The 18,107-nt window shown below is 39.9% G+C and overlaps 1 protein-coding gene across 4 annotated transcripts in view; it reads right to left on the minus strand.

Moving 5' to 3' along the window:
- GPHN (gephyrin) overlaps positions 1–18,107 on the minus strand; it is a 642,655-nt gene that overhangs the window by 292,187 nt on the left and 332,361 nt on the right. For all 4 annotated transcript variants that reach the window (XM_023517593.1, XM_023517595.1, XM_023517592.1 and 1 more), the window contains exon 5: positions 16,942–17,036. In XM_023517593.1, the coding sequence (XP_023373361.1) occupies positions 16,942–17,036 (95 nt within the window). The remainder of the gene's footprint in view (positions 1–16,941; positions 17,037–18,107) is intronic.

Below are 18,107 nucleotides of genomic sequence, written 5' to 3' on the forward strand. Positions count from 1 at the left end.
GTATCCAATGTACTCAGTCTTACTATGAAACCAATTTATAGCTTTCTTATGAAAGCTATAACCCAATTATAGCCCAAAGAAGGGGAAAGGGGAGACGGAGGGGAGGAGAGGGGAGGGGGGAGAATCGGTAGAGGGAGAGTAGTTGGTGGGACCACACCTACAGTGCATCTTATAAGGGTATATGTGAAATTTACTAGGTGTAGAATATAAATGTCTTAACACAATAACTAATAAAATGCTGTGAAGGGTATGTTGACCAGTTTGATGGAAGCATTTCAGACTGTGTGTAAAACTAGCACATTGTATCCCATGATTTCATTAATGCACACACCTATTATTTAATAATAAAAAAATGAAATGTTCTGTAGATGTCTGTTAAGTCCATTTGTTCTATGGTCAAGTCTAAGTCTATTATTTCTTTGTTGAATTTCTTTTTGGAGTATCTATCTAGAACCAACAAATGGGTGTTAACATCTCCAACTATTATAGTGCAGGAAGATATCAAATATTTCACACCCAGGGCAGTGCCTGTGGCTCAAGAGTAGGGTGCTGGTCCCATACACTGGAGGTGGCAGGTTTAAACTTGGCCCTGGCCAAAACCTGTAAAAATAAATAAATAAATAAATAATTTCACATCCATTAGTGTTTTCTTTATAAACTGAGGAGCATTTAGGTAGGATACATAAATGTAAATTATTCAAATCTCTTCAAGTTGACTGTTTCCCTTGACAAATATCTACTGTACATTCTTGTCTTTCCTTATCTTTGTTGGTTTAAATACTACTGTATCAGCCATTTGCCTATGCATGGCATCTTCTATTGTTATCTTCTTTGTCATTTCTTGGGAGAATTGATCTACTCTGATTGTTCATGTTTCCAGAGTTCTTCTGCTGGTTCTGCTCCATGATTATTTTCTGGAGTTTTGCTAGTAAAACCCACAGGGTGAGACTGGATTGAGGGCTCCAGGAAGTGGAGTTAACCAGCCCTTTACCAATGTGCTGGGGCTGGTGATTGTAGCTTTTCCCCTCTAGCTTTACAAAGGTCCCTTTCAGAGCTGCAGCCAGAGACTTGCAGCCAGAGACTCTAAGGATCTGCTTGGTATGATAGCACTAAGTGACTCTGTCTTGGAGTCAGCCAGCCTCTATCAAATCTTAATGAGTCATGGTATTAGACTGCAATCTCATCTGTGGAGAGATAAAAGCAACTGCAGCACCCCTCCCGCCAACAGTGACAGCTCGGGGAGGTGAATCAGTCCCTCCTGGTATAAAATAAGCACTGTTCAACGTTGGAGAGTCCCCTGGTGGAATGTCCAGGTCAATAGTTCTAATCTGACTGTCCCAAACAGTACAACCACTGCTCAATATGGAGAGTTCAAAGGGTCTCCAGAGATCTCATATTAGGAAATCCATAGGCAGTTCCATCCTGAAAACTCAAGGGGCTGGAGCCTGGCTCCTTCTGGAGAGCGATGGAATCAGGAGAGTGCCCCACCAAATTCCAACCAGAGACATCAGTGTCTCTGCCTACAACTTGTTTCTCTTTCCTGTGGTCAGAGCCTCCGCCCCTGCTGCACCCTGCCACTGGTGACCCTGAGAGGCAGGATCCTGGCTTCTTCTAGTACACAACACAATCGGGGGAGTGTACCACCGAAGTCTGTCCCTGGGTGCCACCTGCCATGTCCAGTCTCGGGGTTTTTGTCTTATGCACAGTCAGCGCTACTGCCCTGCCACTCACTGCAACCAGTGACCCCTGGGGCTGGTGCCTGGCTTCCTCCAGTACAAAGCAGAATCAGGGCAGTATGCCTCCAAAGTCTGTCCCAGGGAGTGAGCACTGCCCGCCACGGTGCAGCATGTCTCTCTTTTCTGCATGTCCCCAATCTCTCCATGTGACCCCCAACTTCCACTTGAATCTGTCCAGCAGCCCACACAACACCCAGACTTCTCAGAGAATTGTCAAAGACTCTGGGCTGTGCAAAGGGCAGGCCTTCAGACCAGTAGGCAAAGGGGAAGGGTGAACTGGGAGTTCAGAGCTGTTTTAAGCCTTTGTCTAATAAGTTCACCATCTTATCTTTCTCAGATAATTTATCTGTTAATTTATTCTTTTCATCTGAATTGTCTTATGTTTCTTGTTGAAAACTGAAAATATTGATTCTCATTAATGTGTTCGTTCTTAAAATCATATTCCCTCCTTGTCCAGGGTTTAGACTTTTAAAAAAAGTATTTATAGGGTGTTTCTGTGTCAGAGATCAGCCTGAAATATAAACTAAAGGGTTTCTCAGGGCTTTCTTTTATGAGCCTATATTGTCCTCTAGGCATACATATTGACTTTTCTAAATTCCTCCATGTATGTGGTGGCTCTCCAATGTCCTAATCTTGAAATGTTTGGCTCCTAAAATAGGTAACAGAGAAATAGGCAGAGAAATAACAGCTACTATCCTTGTAAGTCCCCTTGAAACACTTCAGCCAGTGGGAGTTGTAACAATTACAGCCTGTCTTTGCTTCTGTGTTTCTACAATCCAAAGCAATAATCTACAAATAGAAGACAGATCCCCAATATTTGGTGGATAGGGTCTTTATTGCCTACTTTGGCTCCTACAAGCTGTCCTAAGAACACTAGCACAGCTGCCTGCTAGATAAAGCACTGTGGGATGATTAGCTAGTACTTTACTAGGCTAAAATTAAAATTAACCAAAATTAATCACAATTTATCAGTCAAACCATGTTCTGTAAACTGTAAGTCTCTGAATGTGCTACAAAGTTCCAAAATAGTTATATCAGAAAGATTTGGCTAGTTCAACTGTTATCCAGTAGAGAAACAGATTCTTGGTGCTTCCTACTGTTTCGGCTACTGCAAATAGCCCTACATTAGCTATATATTTGGTGTTGAGTTAAAAAAATTGAAACTCTCAATTTTTGAATCTCAGTACTCAAAATAGTGCTATTAATGGAAATTATATTTAAATGGCTCATATTGGAGGAGGGGCAAGATGGCCGGCCAGAGCCAGCTTTCCACAGAAGCTCCTGTTCAGAGAGAAACATTATGACCAGAAAGTACCCAACGAGGGTGAAGACTGGGAGCCGAGCTGAGAAAGAAGAGTGATAACTGCATGTCACCTCTGCTGAGGCAAGCTGTGACTCCAAGAAAGCAAATTTCAGGTATAAAACTCATCTCAAAGGAAAAGTATTCGCCACCTCCCTCAAGAGTGTGCTTTTGTTTTTTTCTTTTTGGCTCACTGTAGGTTTTCTACAGGCAAGCGGTGAACTGAGGACCTCTTGTCTCACCCCATGGGAGAGAGCTATAGGAAGTGGGGACTACTTATCCAGAGGGACCTTGCTATGATCCTGAGCACTCTCATGCCAGGCATGAAAGTTGAACTAACATTTTCCCTGCCATTTTTAACTTCCAGTTCACCCACTTCTCCTTGCCTGATGGTCCAGAAGCCTAAGTCCTACATACACAGGAATGTCTGCAGTTCATTGCCAGGTCCAGGCACTGCAAGGGCTGTGGTAGAAAAGCTACCCTGTAACAGTGAGCTTAGCAATAATGCAAAGGTGGGAGGCTGTTGGACTTGGCTCTGCAAAAGTGCAAACCATTTGCAGAAGGCTTGCAAGCCCTGCCAGAACCAAGTGCGCTGTGCCCCACCCTGCCACATCAACCCTGCCAGAGCCTTGAGCCCCTGCCTGGCCCAGCCAGACCCACTTGCTGTGCCCTGGCACTGCCAGAGCCGTGGGCCCTGCCCTGCTGCTGGAACCATGAATCACAACTATAGCCCAGGATGAAGAGGGGTGGTTCTACAGAGGGAGGGTTAATGGTGGGACCATACCTATGGAGCATATTGCAAGGGTACAAGTCAAACCTATCAAGTATTGAACACAAATGTTTTAACACTGTGATTAAGTAAATGAGGTGAAAGCTATGTTCATTAGTAGGATGTAAGCACTCTAATTTGTAGAAATAATCAACACATTGAATCCCACAAAGGCATAAATATATTCATGATCTATGTACATATGACTTAATAAAAAAAGGTTCATGTTGCTTTAGTGTAAATACTACCAAGAGTAATATGATTTAAAGATATAAAAACTAATGACTTTACTTAAAAACTTTAAAAAATAATTTCTTTTGAGACTGAATCTCACTTTGTCATTCTGGGTTGAGTGCCATGTTGTCATAGCTCACAGCAACCACAAGCTCCTGGGCTCAAGGGATTCTCTTGCCTCAGCCTCTGGAGTAGCTTCAAAAACATTTTTTAAACAATATTAGTATGAAAGCATTTTTTCATACCCAAGGGAAAAAATTACCTCTTCCACTAAAGCAATACATGTATTGGCTAGAGTCACATAATTGAAAGATGTGTTACTATTACAATGACAAATCTCTTTATGAAATAAATGAAAATGGGCATTTTTTCTTTTTATGCTTTAGCTATTTCTTATGATTAGATATATATCAGTGAGTAAATCTATAAAGGACCTCATAACATTTCTATCAGTTGTATGATGTCCCTAAGTACTAAGTAGTGATGACAAATCAAGTTAATGACAAAACTGAGAATAAAACCCAGGACAAATAATTTCTTCATAAAGCTTGTACTATTCGTTTTAATAAAATTTAGGGAAAAATGAGTGGGGCATAACCTATAGATCTAGGGAGGTTAGATGCTGCTAATTTAGCAGATTTAGCACAGAAGTCAGAACTTTAATACCAGCCAGTAAGGAGGCTAGTCCCAATTGTAGAGCTGCAATACTGCGATGATGATGGTTTTAATACCAAAACCCCAGAAAGTCTTTCTCTTCAGCTAATGGAAACAGAACAAAGGGTCTCTATTGTCCAAAGAGCTAAGGTGGATGGAATCTCTCTCTTTTTTCTTTTCTTCTTTGTCCTGACAGTGACCCTATTGTGTAGAACTACATAATGGCAAAGAGGGTCAATACCCTGCAATAAATCCCTTTTGGGAAGAAGACCACATGTGGGACTTTTCTCAGAAGAAAAGGTGAGAGTGAGTGGGCTAGATCTTTCCTGGCATGGAATATTAGTGTAGACAGGCAGTTTGGGGTGTGCAGTGAAGTGGTGGATTGCTAGACTTGAAATGTAATCTGGAGCTGCAGAGTCTGCCAGAAAATTTTCTGTGCTGCTGCTGAAGCAGCAGTTGGCCGAGGTCTACAATTTCCAGTTAGTGGGGAAACTAGGTGTTGTGTGGAAAGATTGGTGAAGTGTGGACTCCTGAGTGGAATTTGGCAGCCAGAAAGGGTTGCCGTTTGGAGTGACACCGCAGGGGCGTTCTGGAGTAAAAATTAGGGGGAAAGGATCCCACTTACAAAGCAGACATATCTTGGAAATTTCAAAAATGGCGAGTGCCACAGGCACCTTTTCCCGTGGGTCAGGTGTAGCGATTTGAGTCTCACCTGCAGGCAGCCATCCTGCACCTAAAACTGGTCCGGAATACTCCGCACTTCCTGGGAATTCTTGCAGGGAGAGTTTGTGAAACCTGCCTGTGAAGATCTTTTGAGATCAGTGAAATCAACAGTTTGGCAGGGTCTAGAGGTGGAGCATGACCGCGGACAGGATAGACAGCTAGCTCAGCTCTCCCGGAACAAGTTAGAGTGAGTGGGCTAGGACATTCCCTGCGGGGAATACTGGTGTAGACAGGCAGTGCAGGGTGTGCAATGAAGTAGCGGACCTGGAGCTGCGGAGACTGCCACAAAAATTTTTGTGCCCCTGCAGTGGGCGGTGGAGGCAGTAACCAGCCCCACCCCCACAGAAAAGTATAATTCCCAGTTTGTGGGGAAACTAGGTGTTGTGTGGAAAAACTGGTGAAGTGTGGACTCCTGAGTGGAATTTGGCGGTCAGATAGGTGCCATCTGGAGTGGCTCAGCTGGGGCCAGGCAGCCAGAGGGACGAGCAAGTGGGAAGGCTCCCGGTCAGGAAGCAGACATCTTTTGAAATTTTGGAAATGGCGACTGCCACAGGCACCTTTGTGTACCAGCCACGTGGGGCAATTTGAGTCTCACCTGCAGGCACCCATCCTGCACCCAAAGCAGGTCCGGGATACCCCGCACTTCATGGAAACTGTGGCAGGGAGAATGTGTGAAACCTGCCTGTGAAGTTTTTCTTGAAATCAGTGGAATCAACAACTCAGCAGCTAAGTGCCAAGCCAGTAGCCAGGCAACCACCAAAAACACTGCAAACCCTGAATCAGGCATAAGCCTGGGAACCACTCACAGTGCCACCTGGTGTCCAGAAAGTATATTGCAACATAAACATACTTCTAAAGTTGATCCCTATGGCATACACAGTCATGTTTTCATATATATACACACACACACATATATACGAATACTATTTTTGTTGGTGGTGCTTTTTTTCCCTTTTCTCGTTCTTCTTGCTCTTTTGCATTTTTTCCTCATAGGAGTTATTGTTAATTTTCTTTATAAAAAATTATTAATACCTTTTTTTCCTTCTCTTCTTCCCTTCTTATGGTTGCTGAGTGCTTATATCAGGCTATTAGAGATTTCTTTATTATTATTAATTTTATTTTTTTTGGCTCGGCACCTGTGGCTCAACCAGCTAAGGCGCCAGCCACATACACCTGAGCTGGCAGGTTCGAATCCAGCCCAGACCCACCAAACAACAATGTGGGCGTTGTGGCGGGCGCCTGTGGCGGGCGCCTCCCAGCTACTTGGGAGGCTGAGGCAGGAGCCTTGTTTGAGCCTGGGAGTTGGAGGTTGCTGTGAGCTGTGATGCCATAGCACTCTACCCAGGGCGACAGCTTAAGGCTCTGTCTCAAATTTTTTTTTCCTTTTTTTTTTGAGACAGAGCCTCAAGCTATCCTCCTGTGTAGAGTGCCGTGGCACCACAGCTCACAGCAACCTCCAAGTCCCGGGCTCAAGCGAGTCTCCTGCCTCAGCCTCCCAAGTAGCTGGGACCACAGGCGCCCGCCACAATGCCCGGCTATTTTTTGGTTGCAGCCGTCATTGTTGTTTTGGCGGGCTGGGCTGGATGGGGCTGGCGCCTTAGCCACTTGAGCCACAGGCACTGAGCCATTTTTTTCCTTTATTTTCTTTATTTTTTGTTTGTTTGTTTCTGATTGTCTGTGCATCTGTGTGATTGCGTATCTGGTACCTTCTTTCTTTGTTTATTTGTTCGCTTTGTTTCAATGGGTCTTGTGTTTTGCTAAATCTTCAGGTTGCCTATTTTCCCTATCTCCAATTTTTGCGTCCAATCAGAACAAAGGGGTGTGGGGGATGATAGCTGACTGGAGTCAGCTTTCAACAGAAGCTCCAGTACAGTGGGAGAGACAAGGACCAGAAAGTACCCAACAAAGTGAAGGGTAGGAGCTGAGCTGAGAGAAGAGATAGATAATTGCATGTCTTCTCTGCCAAGGCAAACTGTGACTCCAAGGAAACAAATTTCAGGTACAGAACTCATCCCAAAGAGGATATGTGTCCGTCCCCTGCCCCAAGAGAGTTGCTTGCTTGCTGTGGGAACTCTACTCGTGAGCGGTGAACTGAGGTTCTCTTCTCTTACCCCACCACTTGCTGGAGGCTGGGACTCCTTTTCCAGAGAGCTCCTGGAGCTCTAGGAATTTGCCTTGTGGGCAGGAAGTTTGAACAAATATTTTCCCTGTCACCTTGAACTTCCAATCTACCCTTTTCCCCTTGCCTGGTGGTATAGAAGTCCAACCCCTGCAGAGACCAGAATGCTGCACTTGTTGGCTAGGTCTGGGCATTGCATGGATGGTGGCAGTGCAGCTATGCTGTATCTCACGAATCTGGTTAACAGTGCAGAAAGACACAGAGGGAAGGTGTCTGGCCTGGCTCTGAGAAAGTGTATCTCAGCAGCGGGCAGAGGATTGGGTTTCTGCGTGACTGGTGGAGACTTGGGAACGGCTGATGTGCGTGAACCCAAGTGGAGACACCTCCCACCCAACATCAGCATTAATAGAGTGATCCTGCTGTGGTCTAATTTTGGAGAGTCATCTCCCCAACTCTGTGGTCTGCCAGAGTGAACCAGACTTCGCCCTATAGGGATATCAGAACAGCAAAACAGCAGCAGCAAAGGTGCGGTGGCTGCGGGAGAAATATATTTGCTGTCTGGATATATTCAGGTTTAGATTATGCTCAGGTGGAACATTCTTCAGTTGTCATCGAGTAACTGAGGCAGGCAAGCTTCAGCTCCCCACCCCCGCTGATTGGTGGCAGAGGGTGGTAGCCGAGAGGAGGAGGCACTGACTTTACATTGACTCTGGCAGGTGCAAAACCCTGCCACATGTACTTAATGGACAGAATTGGGCCACAGACACTGGGTTAACAGGGACTGGTGGTAGGGTTACCAGAGTCTGGTAGTGAAGAGGGAGCAAGGTGAGGAAAGAGGTATCAGCTGCCTTGATCCAAACCTTCTAGTGGATGGGACTTTCTGACTCCTCAGAGCACCAAAGTGAGCTGCACTTGAGCTACCAGTAGATTCCTGCTATCTAGTTGCTGGAGATCATTTCAACTCTCCTGCTAGAGAGTGGGTGCTGAATGGGACAATTGGTTTGGAACTCTTGAACTGGACAGACCAACTGAGGGCCCTCCAAGGTGCTACCCTGGTTCTGTTGTAGTGGGAAGGTTTGATTTTCCTCTTCCAGTTGTTGCCTGTGGGGGATGGGATGTCTTAGTTCCTTGTATTTCTCCACAGCTGAGACTTCAACCTGGAGTCACTGATTCACTAGGACTGGACAGAGATCGCTGAATACAAGAAAGAGCCACATAGCCCCACCACATCAAGCAGTCTCCAGAGTCTCAGGCTGTGTACTCTACGGGTCCTTTGCAAAGATGTAGAGGAAAAGTTGCAGTCACCAGCCCTAGCTCTTTGGTAAAGGGCTGGTCAAACACAACCCCAGAAGCCCTCAATCAAATTTCACCCTACCATCTTACCAAATGGCGAAAAACAATCATGGGGCAAAATCAGCAGAAATATGAATAATCAGAACAGATCAACCCCCCCTCCCCCAAGGAATGACAAACCAATCATACCATTCATAAACAGATGGCTTAGATGTCAGGAATCAAATTTGGAATATGGATGGCAAATAAGATTAACAGAATCCAAGTAAAGTCAGAATTACAAATTCTAGAATAATTTGAAAGTTCTCTCAAGAATTCAATGAATCCAAAGACAAAATCACCAAAGATTTTGACACATTAAGAAAAGAAGTTGCAGCCTTCCAAGACAAGAGAAATACAGTAGAATCCCTCAGTATCAGAATAGAGCAGGCAGAAAGGATTTCACACACTGAAGACACAGTCTTTGAACGCTCCTAAACACACAAAGAGGAAGAGAAGTGGAGAGTAAAAATGGATCATTCTCTCAGAGAGCTCTGGGATAATTCCAAGACAACTAAAATTTGCCTTATAAGAATCCCTGAAGGTGATGAGGTTATTTCGAAAGGTTCAGATGTTCTTCTTCAAGAAATAATTGAGGAAAACTCCCCAAACATGGCAAGAGATTCTGAAATCCAGATAGCAGAAAGTTTCAGAACCCCAGCACAACTCAACCTAAATAAAGCATCTCTCAGACATATAATTAATTTCACCAAAGTTAATATGAAGGAAAAACTACTGCAAGCAGCCAGACATTAGAAAACCATAACCTACAAAGGCAAGAATATTAGAATGACTGCAGATCTCTCTGTTGCAAGTTTTCAAGCTAGAAGAGGATGGTCATTTATAGTCAACCTCCTAAAACAAAACAATTTTTAACCCAGGATCCTGTATCCAGCTAAAATGAGTTTCATTTATAATGGAGAAATTAAACATTTTAATGATATTCACATGCTGAAGAAATTTGCTATAACTAAACCAGCTCTCCAGGATATTCTCAGATCCATACTCCATAATGACCACCACAATGCTTTACCACCAAAGTAAACTCACTTAGAAATTTTTGATCAAACTCTAACTACCACATTGGCAAAAGGATTAAAAATGTCCACTGGACTTTAAATAAATTCGACACCCAAAATAATACCGGGCTTATCACTACTCTCAATGTGAATGGCTTAAAATTGCCTTATAAAAAGGCACAGGTTGACTGGATTCACAATCTCAGGCCAGATATCTGCTGCATACAAGAATCTCATCCTACCTTAAAAGATAAATACAGATTCAGGGTGAAGGGATGGTCATCTATATTCCAGGCAAATGGAAAGCAGAAAAAAGCAGACATTGCAATTTTATTCACAGATACAATAGGCTTTAAACCAACAAAATGATAAGGACGGTCCCCTCATATTTATTAAGGGAAACACTCAACATGATGAAATGTTAATTATTAATATTTATGCACCCAATCAGAATGTTCCTCAATTTATAAGAGAGACTCTAACTGACATGAGCAACTTGATTTCCTCCAGCACTATAATAGCTGGAGAATTTAACACACCTTTGGCTGTGTAGGATAGATCCTCCAATAAGAAACTAGGCAAAGAAATTTTAGACTTAAACCTAACCATTCAACAATTGGATTTAACACACATATACAGAACATTTCATCCTAACAAAACTGAATACACATTCTTCTCATCAATGAATGCATGGAACATCCTCCAAAATTGTTCACATCTTAGATCACAAGGCTAACCTCAGCAAATTTTAAAAAAACAGAAATTATTCCTTGTATCTTCTTGGACCATCATGGAATAAAAGTTGAACTCAGTAACAACAGGAATCTGCACACTCACACAAAGACATGGAAACTAAATAACCGTATGCTAAATGATAGCTGAGTCACAGATGAGATTAAGAAGGAAATTACCAAATTTTTGGAGTAAAATGATAATGAAGACACAAACTACCAGAACTTCTGGGAGACTGCAAAGGCAGTCCTAAGAGGGAAATTTATAGCATTACAAGCCTTCCTCAAAAAAACAGAAAGAGAGGAAATCAACAACTTAATGGGACATCTCAAGCAACTGGAAAAGGAAGAACATTCCAATCCCAAACCCAGCAGAAGAAAAGAAATAACCAAAATTAGAGCAGAATTAAATGAAATAGAAAATCAATAGATCAATGTATCAAAAAGTTGGTTTTTTGAAAAGGTCAATAAAATAGATAAACCTTCAGCTAACCTAACCAGAAAAAAAAAAGAGTAAAATCCCTAATTTCATCAATCAGAAATGACAGAGACGAGATAATCACAGACTTCACAGAAATTCAGAAACTCCTTAATGAATATTTAAAAAAAATCTATTCTCAGAAATACGAAAATCTGAAGGAAATTGACCAATACTTGGAATCACACCACCTTTCTAGACTTAGTCAGGAAGAAGTGGAAATGTTGAACAGGCCTATATCAAGTTCTGAAATATCATCAACTATATAAAATCTTCCCAAAAAGAAAAGCCTGGGACCAGATGGCTTCACATCAGAATTTTACCAAACCTTCAAAGATGAACTAATACACATATTACTTAACCTTTTCCAAAACATAGAAAAAAAAAGGAATACTTTCCAACATATTCTATGAAGCAAACATCACCTTGATCCCCAAACAAGGAAAAGACTCAACAAGAAAAGAAAATTATAGATTAATATCTCTAATGAATACTGATGCAAAAATAGTCAATAAGATCCTAGCAAACAGAATCCAGCAACACATCAAACAAATTATATATCATGACCAACTGGGTTTTATCCCAGATTCTCCAGGCTGGTTCAATATACCTAAATCTATAAATATTATACATCACATAAACAAATTAAAGAACAAAGACCATATAATTCTCTCAATTGATGCAGAAAAAGCTTTTGATAATATCCAGCATCCATTCATGATTAGAACACTTAAGACAATAGGTATGGAAGGGATATTTCTTAAACTGATAGAGGCCATCTACAGCAAACCTACAGCCAATATTATATTGAATGGAGTAAAATTGAAAACATTTCCACTCAGATCAGGAACCAGGCAAGGTTGCCCATTGTCTCTACCCCTTTTTAACATCGTAATGGAAGTCTAAGCCATTGCAATCAGGCAAGAGAAGGCAATCAAGGGTATCTATATAGGGTCAGAGGAGATCAAACTTTCACTCTTCACAGATACGATTAGAAATAATATTTTCACTGGAAAACCCCAGGACTCAACCACGAAACTCTTAGAAGTGATCAAGGAATACACACCGTCTCAGGCTACAAAATCCATACTCACAAATTAGTAACATTCATATATACCAACAATAAACAAGGTGAAAAAACAGTCATGGACTCTATTCTCTTTACAGTAGTGCCAAAGAAAATAAAATATCTGGGAGTGTACCTAACAAAGGATGTGAAAGATCTCTATAAAGAGAACTATGAAACTGAGAAAAGAAATAGCTGAAGATGTCAACAAATGGAAAAACATACCATGCTCATGGCTGGGAAGAATCAACATTGTTAAGATGTCCATACTACCCAAAGCAATCTACAGATTTAATGCAATCCCTGTTAAAGTACCTCTGTCATACTTCAAAGATCTGGAAAAACTAGTTCTTCATTTTATATGGAAACAGAAAAAACCTTGAATAGCCAAGACACTACTCAGTAATAAAAATGAATCAGGTGGAATCATGCTACCAGACTTTAGACTATACTATAAATCTATAGTGATCAAAACAGCATAGTATTGGCATAAAAACAGAGAGGTAGATGTATGCAACAGAATTGAGAACCAAGAGATGAATCCAGGCACTTATCGTCATTTGATCTTTGATAAATCTATCAAAAATTAAATTGGGGGAATGACTCCCTATTTAACAAATGGTGCTGGGTCAATTGGCTGGCAACTTGTAGAAGATTGAAACTGGACCCACACCTTTCTCCTCTGACAAAAACTGACTCTCACTTAATAAAAGACTTAAACCTAAGACATGAAACCATAAGGATTCTTGGCCTAAGTGCAGGGAAAACACTTGAAGAAATTTACCTGGGAGAAAACTTCATGAGGAGGACCCCCCAGGGCAACTGAAGCAATACCAAAAATACATTACTGGGATCTGATCAAACTAAAAAGGTTTTGTACTGCCAAGAACACAGTAAGTAAAGCAAGTGAACTGCCCTCAGAATGGGAGAGGATATTTGCAGGTTACATTTCCAACAAAGGTCTGATAACCAGAATTCACAGAGAACTCAAAGTTATCAGTAAGAAAAGAACAAGTGATCCAATTTCACTGTGAGCAAGAGACCTGAACAGAAGCTTCTCTAAAGAAGACAGGCACATGGTCTACAGACACATGAAAAAATGCTCATCATCTTTAATCATCAGAGAAATGCAAATCAAAACCACTTTGAGATACCATCTAACTCCAGTAAGAGTAGCCCACATAACAAAATCCCAAAATTACAGATGCTGGCATAGATGTGGAGAAAAGAGAACACTTCTGCACTGCTGGTGGGAATGCAAGCTAGTATGTTCCTTTTGGAAAGAAGTTTGGAGAACACTCAGGGATTTAAAAATTGACCTGCCACTGGATCCTACAATTCCTCTACTAGATATATATACAAAAGACCAAAAACAACTTGCAAAAAAAGATATTTGCACAGATTATTCACTGCAGCTCAATTTGTAATAGCCAAGTCATGGAAGAAGCCCAAGTGCCTATCGATCCATGAATGGATTAATAAATTATGGTATATGTATACCATGGAATACTATGTAGCCTTAAAAAAGACTAAGACTTTACCTTTTTATGTTTACATGGAGGGGCCTGGAATATATCCTCCTGAGTAAAATATCTCAAGAAAGGAGGAAAAAGTATCCAATGTACTCAGTACTTCTGAGAAACCTACTTGTATTTATTCACACTTTCTTATGAAAGATAGAGCACAACTATAGCCCAGGATGAAGGAGAGAAATGGAGTGGGAATAGAGGAGTCGGGGTAGGTTTGACAGAGGGAGGGTAAACGATGGGCCCACACCTATGGAGCATACTGCAAGGGTATAAGTCAAATCTGTCAAGTGTAGAACATAAATGTCGTACCACAATAATCAAGTAAACGAGGCAAAATCTACGTTGATGGTTTGATGTAAGCACATTGGATTGTATAAAAAAATCAACACATTGTACCCCACATATGCATAAATGTATTCATGATCTATGTGTATATGACTTAATAAAAAAATATCTTTTAGGAACAAGGATGAGATAAAGACATTTCCAGATGAAGGAAAACTAAGAGGTTTTGCCAGCAGACATGCTCTAAAAACTAGAACTCTAAAACAATGATCAACACTTAAGATTTACCAGGAGTAAAGATTGTTCTAAGTGTTTTCCATGGATTAATTCATTTGATCCAAGAAATTTTCTACTATTAACTATTACTATAACTTCATTATACAGATGATAAAATGAAAACCAAAAAGATATTCAGTAGCTAGTAAGTGAGGGAGCTATTGTAGAACCTAAGCAGTATGGCTTCATTACTCACAGTATCTCCCTACTTGTACAAAAAAGCAGAAGAATATTATATTCCCCACACAAATGAAGCCATTTGAAATAGAAATAATGATTTAAAAACTATTTGTATGTGATGCTGATCTCTAGAGATAAACATAGGAAGATAAGGCACCAATTCAACACATGACTTTACCTGAAACAAAATGCTATTAGAACTACAATAAACTTTTTTAGTACTTACTATGTGGCAGAAGTTGTTTTGTATTGTAACAATTTTATATAAAATAATGAATAAGATAATGCTCCTGTCCTTAATGACTTTCTACAAATTAGGTAACACAGACAAGTAAATAATTAATCACAATAGAGAATGACAAGTTCTTTCACAGGAGCATGTACAAAGCCTAAAGTGCATACAAAATACAAAGGCTTTAGAAGGAAAGCACCAATATACTCATGGATGATACAAAAACGATAATTTAAAAAGGCTTGGAGAAGCACCAAAAAAATGAACACTCAGAAAATTATTTCACAGTTACCTTTACCACAACTAATGTAGACTCACATCTCTGTTCCAAAATCTGTAAACACACTCTTAGCTAAATCAGCAGTGCACAGAAAGGAAAGCCAGAAGAAGGTGCTCCCATGCTGTGTATATGTATTAATTTTCAAAGCTTTCAGTATAAAAATGAGGGACTTATTCCTTTATTCTTACTACTTCAAAGTAATTAGAAGCAGCTCCTGTTAATTAAGTTTCCACTCACCGAGCAGTCCAGTGCTCAGTAATTATGGGGATACAGAAGGGAATTAATCCAGAAAAACCCACTAATAGGATAAAAATCAACATTGTTGTACTGAATCAACTAAGCTAATGTTCAAACTAAAGAATAGTCTTAACAGCTGCAAAGAATAATGTCTCCAGTTAAATTGTGATTTTAAGGTAAAAACAATAACTTATTTTTATTTCTATCTTTAGAATCCCTCATGCTTAATATGGAGCCTGGCAGATAAGCATATTATTGTTTTTCTGAATTAAATTTTATTACCAAAGAATAAACAAGAGATTAAGTTTATTTCTTTCATGTCTATATTCTTTGTTTACTACAAAGAGTTATTTTATGTTCAAAAACTACTTCATAGGCTCAGTGCCTGTGGCTCAAATGGCTAAGGCGCCAGCCACATACACCTAAGGTGGTGGGTGTATCCAGCCTGGGCCCACCAAACAACAATGACGGCTGCAACCAAAAAAAAAAAAATAGCCAGGCGTTGTAGCGGGCGCCTGTGGTCCCAGCTACTCGGGAGGCTGAGGCAGGAGACTCGCTTGAGCCCAGGAATTGGAGGTTGCTATGAGCTGTGATGCCACGGAACTCTACCCAGGGGGAAAGCTTGAGGATCTGTCTCAAAAAAAAAAGAAAACAAAAACTACTTCATCCCATAGGAAAAAAGATATCCCTTGACCTCATTATTGTAGGTAATAAAAGGGATACAAAAAAGAGCAGTATAAAAGAACAAACCTGAGTTCCTTGAAAAAGGATGAACTTCTAAATTTAAAGCCTCTATCACACTACTTTAATTTTTTATTGCACTTATAACAATTAAATGTTATAGTGTTGTGACAGCAAAGAGAATAAAGTAATGAACCATCCTCATTCTCCGATATCTTTGCTTCAAGTGGCTGCCACTGTTGGGATATAAACTTAGACTAAGGAACAGAAAGAACACTATGACTCATATAACTTATTCAATTAAATAATATATTTATGCTTATATTCATATTGCATACAAGACCGATATATGGCTATAAATTATGAAAGCCTGAAATTATAAAGTATTTTTAGGTTGCTCTGAGTGTGTATTAATGAGTGGTCATTAAATCAATAGATTTTATGTTGACAAGTCTATCTTTAACTTAGGGGATTTTAAACTAAGAGTTGCTAAAAGAGCTGCTCAATCTACATTGAGGACGGATGTGAATATCTATATCAACAAAGGCATAATTACACATATACTAATTTAATATATTAATATAATTTAAATAAACCAAGTTGCTAAGAGTTAAAAGATTATTAATACAAATTCAGCTTTTTTCATAACATATCAACATGCCTATTTTAAAATTAGAATAAAAGTTCCTAACTTGTATGAACAGTTGTTTTAATAAACTCTGCTATTTCATTTGATTACATAGTATTTAGCTACAATTAATGAATATCAATTGTTGATTGCAAATAATTACAAAGGAATAGCTTCATATTTTAATAAACTGAACTCTTCTCTGGGTTAGGACTGACAACTTCTTCCAGTAATATAACGTTCTCTAAAAGTGTTAACATAGTAAACAAAACGAAAAACCAAAGAACATGAGGTGTGAGATTTAGTTAGACAGAATAGTAAGACTATGGAGGAAAAAGGGGCAAATTTAAGTTTTGTGACTGAAGTTTCTTAGATTTATCAATCTGTTGTATTGATTATTGACTACTGGTATGGAATGAACTTTCTTTGCAACATGTTGGTGACTTTCTTACCTAGAGAGCATGCCCAGAGGTGTAACATTAAGTGATCCCATCAGCATTGCCAGGGCCATCCCTGGTGCTTCCCGTTCTATTACTTCTTTTGTGGCCTGTAATTAAAGATTAAATAGCAGACTGAGTGAAATTAGCCAAAAAAGAAGAAAGTCAGAATAGTAAAATCTACTTAAAAATAATTATATGCAAGGCTTTCTATAAACTATACTTTTTAGTTTCCCAAACGTTTCTCTTTTTTAAGTCATCCACACTCAATTTTTTAGGACCACTGAATAAAAGCTGAGGACAAAGAAAATTCAGAGCAGTTTTATATTAGTAGTCCTTTCTTATTTCTTACACTCAGAAGTACTTGATAGAAATATTATCTCACCTAATAACCTAAATCCCAAAATCAAGCCTCAGTTACTATAACAGCAGAATAACTTTTTGAAAGGGTAAAAAACCTGTTTTGTTTTTACCTATCACTTTTGAGATAACTAATACCTAAAAACCTGGGATAATCTGTCTCCTACATCTATGATTAAAAGGAATTCAACAAGTCATCAAGTCAACTTTCCCCATGTACAGGCTAAAAGAAAAAGTCTACATTTTTCATCTTTTATTCTTCAAAATAGATTAACTACCTGATTTTTTAAAAAGGACTAATGAAGGTGGCACCCGTAGCTCAGGGGGTAAGGTGCCAGCCACATATACCAAGGCTGGTGGGTTTGAACCCGGCCCGGGCCAGCTAAAGCAACAATGACAACTGCAACAACAAAAAAAAGCCAGGTGTTATGGTAGACACCTGTAGTCCCAGCTACTTGGAAGCTGAGGCAAGAGAATCGTTTAAGCCCAAGAGTTTGAGGTTGCTGTGAGCTGTGATACTATAGCACTCTACGGAGGGCAACAAAGTGAGACTCTGTCTCAAAAAAAAAAAAACAAAAACAGACTACTGAAATAATAGACTTTAAATATATGCTAGAAGTTTTAAGATAGGGCATTCATAAGACAAGTACAGTTAATCCTGGAATAAGCTAATGAAAGAGATAGGAAAATTTCATTTTCTAAGTGTCAATCAAAATCGGTATGTATTTTACCACAAACTCTGGGCAAAAGTTTTGTTCTATAGCTGTGTGTTGTGGCGGGCACCTGTACCCCCAGCTGCTTGGGAGACTAAGGCAAGAGAA

The sequence above is a fragment of the Otolemur garnettii genome, unplaced genomic scaffold, assembly GCF_000181295.1.
Source record: "Otolemur garnettii isolate 467f Iridium unplaced genomic scaffold, OtoGar3 scaffold00115, whole genome shotgun sequence".
NCBI lineage: Eukaryota > Metazoa > Chordata > Mammalia > Primates > Galagidae > Otolemur > Otolemur garnettii.